The 7232-nt window shown below is 39.8% G+C and overlaps 1 gene segment (V, D, J or C); it reads right to left on the bottom strand.

Moving 5' to 3' along the window:
- Window positions 1-1730: 1730 nt before the first annotated feature.
- Window positions 1731-3706, bottom strand: LOC146548578 (Ig kappa-b4 chain C region-like). The segment is given in 2 exon segments: window positions 1731-2043; window positions 3675-3706. Coding segments are annotated over 2 exon segments (345 nt in total).
- Between the last annotated feature and the right edge of the window lie 3526 nt (window positions 3707-7232).

The raw sequence follows: 7232 nt of genomic DNA on the forward strand, positions 1-7232 counted from the left end.
GGTGTGCATCAAACAACCTGGCACTTAACATCATCAAGACCAAGGAACTCATCCTGCACTTCAGGTGGAACAGAACTGCCCCTGCCCCCCTGCATGTCAACAGAGAATGTATAGAGCGAGTGGAGTCCTTCAAAATTCCTTGGCGTCCACATCTCTGCAGACCTCTCCTGGTCAGCTAACACCACGGCCCTAGTCAAGACAACCCAGCAGTGGCTACACTTCCTAAGGGTGCTCAGGAAGGAGCAATTAAACGCCCCACTGCTGGTGACCTTCTACAGATCCACCATCGAGAGCCTGCTTACCTGTGCAGTGACAGTGTGGCACGCCAGGTGCATGGAGGCAGACAAGAAGAGACTGCAGAGGGTGGTAAACAAAGCATAAAAAATCATCTGCTGCCCCCTGCCCTCCTTGTCTGCCATCAACAACTCCCGTTCTCTCAGCAGCGCCAGAAACATGTTAAAGGACACTCTCCACCCCGGCTACCATCTTTTCAACCTACTGCCCTCTGGCAGGGGCTTCATATCCATACGGGCCAGAACAAACAGCTTTGGGGAAGAAGCTGTCCCTGAGTCTATCACCATACTCAACTCAAACTTGCAGAAAAAGTAATCTGCACTGAAATATCATCAATTCTCTGCCTGTCTGTCTCTGTCATGTAATACTGTACTGTGTATTTATATTTATATTAAGTCTGTAGATAAATTGTTGTATAGTTTGTATAATGTGCTAAAGCACAAGTGCACTTTTATAGAGCTGTTTTAATCTTGTTATACTATATATAATGACAATAAAGGCTTTCAATTTCAATTTCCAATTAGTTACATGTTGTAGAGCTGTGGACGGCTTACAGAGATGAGACATGTCAGTTTAAACATTTGGGTCTTTTTTCCTAACTGAAAATAAATTAATAAATTAAGGGTTAAAATGTATAAAACAGCTTTTACTTGGGATGTTGGATGTAAGTTTCACAGTCGGGTTCCTCCACCAATCGTGAACCACAGTGATACAAACTAAAAAAATGAAAATAGAAGCAGTATCACACGTTTTCAACTCTATAGTTTAGGGAAAAAAATACAGTCGACTATTAAATATTTTTGACAAGTTAAAAATTTGTGATTTAACTGCTAAATTATTTCAATGTCAGTAGTTTTAGAATTTTGTCACAAGTCGAAAAAGTAGGAATCAACATATTTCAAAGAGAAAAATAAATATTATGAATACATGTAAATCCTATGTTATATAGAGAGGCTAATCATTTATTGCTGCACCACTGATAATTTTACACAGGCAGTTATTACAAGTACATAATAAAATGAAAGAAAATTGTTTGGGTAGATAATGTAAATATAAGGAGTGAAGTCATGTACCAAAGCCTATATTCCATAAGCATCAACTGATCCATTGATGAACAATTTAAGGTGGATTTTTCTCAGTCCTCTGCAAACTTTATTCATAAATTACACAAATACCAATAACAGATATCACTGATTTAAAATGATCATTAATATTTTGTAAGAGTGACAATAAATGTCCGTTTTGCATAAGACACAAACCTGCAGGAAATTTCCAAACGCATGAAAGAGTAAAGAAGGCAATAAACATGAAAATATTTGAATTAATCTTTATTGGGCTAATAAATTCATCAGCATTACAACAAGACAAAAAGAAAATAATCAGACCAAGAGGACAAAGAGAGAGCAGTATCAGAGTCCCAGTGAGTCAGCTCAGGACTAGGAACACTGGTCTCTGCTTATTATGTCTGAGACAACAGTCTGGGTGGCCTCACAGGTCACAGAGCCCACCTTCTCCCACTGGTCTGCAGGGAGCCTCAGGGTGCTGCTCCAGCTGTAGAGGCCGTCATTCTGCAGCGCCCCGGGGCTCCTGCTCTCCTCCCCACTGCTGCTTCTTCCATCTACCTTCCAGGACAGAGTCCAGTCTGAGGGGACGCCTTTATTGGCGAGACACATGAGTGTAGCCTTCTCCGGTCTCAGCGCATCATCACTGGAGGGGGCCAGTACTGTCAGGGAGGGGCGACTAAACCCACTGCAGAGAGAGAAAGAAAATACATTTTAAAGAAGTTGACAGTTTAAATGAAACTGGTCTTCAGTGTTTCACTTCCCTCGCTGAGCTCGGTAACCATGGAAACAAACAAGCATCACAGCTGAACCCTTGCAACAGACGAGTTACAGTACAAACAACTTAAAACATTGTGTTGTTTTTCAATATATCCCCATCTATAAACTCATTCTTAATCTAACAGTTAAAAAAAACAAACTACCTCTGATAAAACTACCAACATTTCTTATTCTTCTTACTTTCAACAAATAAATATGTGAAACAGACAGAGAACTAACAAAAATGAATTTTTGCTCCTTTTGAGAAAGATAAGTATTAACTGCACTGAAGTAGACAATAAAACTCTTCAAATCTGTTAAATATGTAATTATTAATTGAAATCTTTTTGACAGATCAAGATAAATGGATGACAAATAATTTGCAGTTACTTCCAGAGACAGAAAATGTCAAACATTTAGTTTGTCTGAAGTCATTAAATAACCAGCTCATATTTCATATTTTCATTTATATATAATTCATATTGTTCTAAAGTAGTAATTTCTAGAATCATAAAATGAAACTAAATAAAAGTAATTTACTTTCATAAAACAGTTAAACATATTTACAGTGAACATCCAGTCTGGTTCCTCCACCAAAAGTCCACCACAGTGATACAAACTCATTGAGGCGCCGTACAAAAACCTCTGACTGTAGAGAGACACGGCTCTCTGACTCTGAGACAAACAAACTCAACAAAATCATTCACTGTTTGTCCAGTTTGTCGGCCAACATGAAAACAAATATAAACAACAAAGTTTTATAAACAGTACATTTATTTAAATTCCAGCAACAGGATCTGGGTCGGACTTGAACCCAGGTTTCTGCACTGAGCTTTGTGTCAGAGGAGCTAAACTGGCTTTGAGAACTGGCTTTTAAAATGAGACAAATATTATCGACTGGTCTTCTAACAGGATATTCTACCCCCAAAATAAACTTTTTAGCACATTTTTAAATAAATAATTAGATATTTGGAAACAAGATGATATTTTGAAATAAGGCCGTAAATTGTGAATCCACCTTGTTGTAAAATGTCCCAAAAAACTGAAAAAGAGAGAAGCATGATGATGATGATCAAACAGAAGAACAAATAACCTGAACAACATGTTTGCTCTGGGTTAGGGTCAGGGTTAACCTCTCACCCAAAATTATTTAACTGTATATGAACCAGTATCAGAGTAAAGCCAGCGTCAGTTGCTGATACTATTCTTATAACTAACTCATTTTTTATTTAGGTTTTCTAGAATCTCTTCATTTATTTTAAATGTTTCACAAAATTAAAAGTTCACAATAACATAGTGAGTGGCAAAACTTTCTAGAATTCAAAAAAATAAGTCCTTCATTTTCTTCTAAATTATGGGATTTTAAGATATAAAAGACCTTGGATAGTGGGATTATTTAATAAAATAAACACTCATAAATACTGAAAAAAAAGAGTAGATATATTTCCAGTAGATCCCCTGATAAACGCAGACACAAAGGTTATTAAGCAATGTCGAAGGAGAGAAAAAGATCATTCAAAATAAAGTGTCTGATCACCTCCTCTGCATTCATGCTCTGACTCTCTGAGCTCGACTGGAAGGATGAAAACCATTCTTCCTTTCAATAAAACACATGCGCTGAGATTTGAAGGTGTTACCTACTGCTCACTGTGTCTGTGGACTTTGTTAATTAAATTTCCATAACAATATGTTTTGAAAAATTTGTTATAACAAACCACGTCATCAGATGGATCCCACTCCCAGCTGGAGTCAGATGATTTCCATAGAGAGGCACTTTGCATCAGCAGCACCATGCTCCAGTGCTCTGGGAGAGTTTATAGTCCTGAGAGTTGAACACTGGATGACTGACAGCTGTCCTTCATCACAACAGAAGCCACAGAAATCCTCCTCATCAAAAACATGACTTTGATCTGCGTCCTCATCTGGACTCTCCTCTGCTGCTGCTTCACAGGTAAAGTCCAGAGAATCAAACTCCTCTCCTCTATCAACATCTGTCCCTCTGAAATGAAGCCCACAAAACCATGAAGCTGCTTTATGTTTTTGTCTCTGTGTCCTCAGAGTCCAGAGGACAGATCACAGTGACTCAGCCTGGAGCAGTGAGCTCTGCTGTGGGAGGATCTGTGAGCATCAAGTGTAGGACCAGTCAGAATGTTTATAACTCCAACTGTTTAGCCTGGTACCAACAGAAAGATGGAGGAGTTCCTAAACTGCTCATTAAGCATGCTAGCAGTCGAGAATCAGGGATTCCAGCTCGTTTTACAGGCAGTGGATCAAACTCTGACTTCACTCTGACCATCAGTGGAGTCCAGGCTGAAGATGCAGCAGTTTATTACTGTCAGAGTTTTCACTATCCTAACAGTCAGTATGTGTTCACACAGTGAAAAACAGTCGTACAAAAACCTCCCTCAGTCAGACTGAACAGAAACTGAAGTGACTGCTGCAGCTGGAAGATACTGCAGAGACTGATACAGTTCACTGAGGACACACACACACACACACACACACACACACACACACACACACGTGCACACACACACGTGCACACATTTGATTTCAATCTAAAAATAGTTTCTTTCTCGTTTTCCTTTACATTTAACTAAAAATAAGTCAGATGTTCCAAAGTCGAACAGTTATTGAAAAAACGCTTCATCATGACCTTTGACCTCAGTTTCATACTACAGCCGCCGTAATATAATCTATGATTTGTTAAATTTGAACAATTATCAGTAACATAAGACCTTCCTGTTAACATATACAAAATACAATCATTAAATATCATACAGCTCGACATAAAAAATAAATTTTATTTTAAATAATCTAAACATAAATTTGCGGCTCAAAAACAGAAGTCATGAGTTGCTTTCATGATTAAATCACATGTGTCCATAACTACACATACATAACATCCAAATCATATGCAGTGACATATTTGTCACATGTATACAACCCTTACTCTGAGATTCAAAGTTCATCCTGCACTTTAGACTTTCAGATGAAACAATCTCACCTCGAGTTACAGTCAGTACCTGTTGAGGAGCTTTCAGTGACAACACACGATCAGATAGAAGCGTCCATTTATTATTGACATGTATGTGCTAAAAATAGCTTTTGTCCAGATTCACTGAGAAGTTTGTATCCCAATCTTTAAACACATGAAGGATCAAGCGCTAACACTTCTAATTTTAGCAGCCACACCACCACATGTAAACTGCTGCGTCCATCTGGATTTTGACGTGACCGACACAATGCATTATGGGACTGTTGTTCACGCAAATCTGAGTTTATAATGGAAAAAGGAGCCAGAGGTTGGTTTGGTGTTTTAAAGTTAAAATTTGGAGATTAGCTGCTCTGCTGCAAAATGATGCAGTCGCTCATCTGACCGAACAGAAGCATTTTATGTAGGGTGACCAACCGTCCTCTTTTCCTCGGACATGTCCACTTTTCACGTTCTGTCCGGGGCGTCCGAGGGGATTTTCGAGATTGATGAATATGTCCGGGTTTTCCTGTAGTCCGACAGAGGACCCATGTGTGAGACGTCATCCCCGAACTGCTGTTTTGTGAGGGCTTGTTCTGCGCTCACAGACGGGACTGACAGCGCGCAGCAACGCGTCTAATGATGTTTAAAAGATCCCAAAGCGCATACCGAGCATTTACCCGGTTAGCCGATGGCACTTCGCTCTCACTCTGCAGGCCTACTTGTTGTTCCTAGAGTATTTAAAAGTAGAATGGGAGGCAGAGCCTTCAGTTTTCAGGCCCCTCTTCTGTGGAACCAGCTTCCAGTTTGGATTCAGGAGACAGACACTATCTCTACTTTCAAGATTAGGCTTCAAACTTTCCTTTTTCCTTAAGCATATAGTTAGTGCTGGACCAGCTGACCCTTAGTTATGCTGCAATAGACGTAGGCTGCCAGGGATTCCCATGATGCATTGAGGTTTTCCTTTCCAGTCACCTTTCTCACTCAGTATGTGTTAATAGACCTCTCTGCATTGAATCATATCTGTTATTAATCTCTGTCTCTCTTCCACAGCATGTCTTTCATCCTGTTTTCCCTCTCTCACCCGAACCGGTCGCAGCAGATGGCCTGAGGGTTCAGCTTTTTTTTTGTGTGTATATGGTGTTACGGATTCAAATATTGGGGATGGAGACAAGAGAAAAAACCACAATAACAACACTGGTCCGGCCGGGTTAAGTCAAACGATGATTTTAATGAACACACGCGTGGGAGATGGACACTGTATGCAGATAGCCTCGGATCTCAAAATGGTGGAGCATTGCTCAAACTCTTATAGCCTCTGGTGCCCCCACCTTATCATAAAACCTAAACATTCACATGCTTTCTCTCACACAGCGCCTAAGCTACGACCTTGGCTCCCCGTCTATCTGCTCCTGCTGAGATGGGGCAGAAAACTCCAGTATATTCTGTTCTCTTCTAATCAGACAAATAAGGCGATGACTTTCTGCAAACAGTATTTCTCATAACTCAGCAGTATAATGCATCATAAAACAATATCATTCATCCACAATAAATCAGCAGTCTAATGTAATGCAAATCAGTTTAACTAATGCAATAGTTATCGGCTTCTTCTAATTCAGGAGAATAATGCCAACTAAAACTACATAATAATTCACCATCTTTAATTAGGGGTCTAACATGGCATAAAATAATATTATAATCTAACAATTCCCCCTGATGAGGTCATTAGAATAATGACCTCACCAACACCCTTCAATTCAGTGTGGCCGGGTTCATCTCTTCTCACTCCTGAGGTCCTTTGTCCCCCTGATGGGCGAACCATATGTGAGATGACCTCTGTGTTTGCGCAGTTCAGATGTAAGAAAAACTATTATTACAACAATAGCAGGTACAGATGACACTCCCCAGTTCTCCCACAGCTTTATTTTGGTGCTACCTTATACCCTTCAGACGTACTCAGACTAGAACCTCTGTCCAAGGAGCTTTTAGCCTTTTATTTTATTGCTGCAGCTACCAGTGTTGTCCAGTTGGGTGATCCTCTGCTCTTCATTCTTCAACCTTAGGGGTTAGACAACCCTTCAGTCGTGGCACAGATCAGGGGATTATTCTGCCCCGATTTCAAACAACGATCTGTGTATCCTCCA

The sequence above is a fragment of the Mchenga conophoros genome, linkage group LG22, assembly GCF_057382185.1.
Source record: "Mchenga conophoros isolate Kocher_MC1m ecotype Shallow Benthic linkage group LG22, M_conophoros_male_GT1.1, whole genome shotgun sequence".
NCBI lineage: Eukaryota > Metazoa > Chordata > Actinopteri > Cichliformes > Cichlidae > Mchenga > Mchenga conophoros.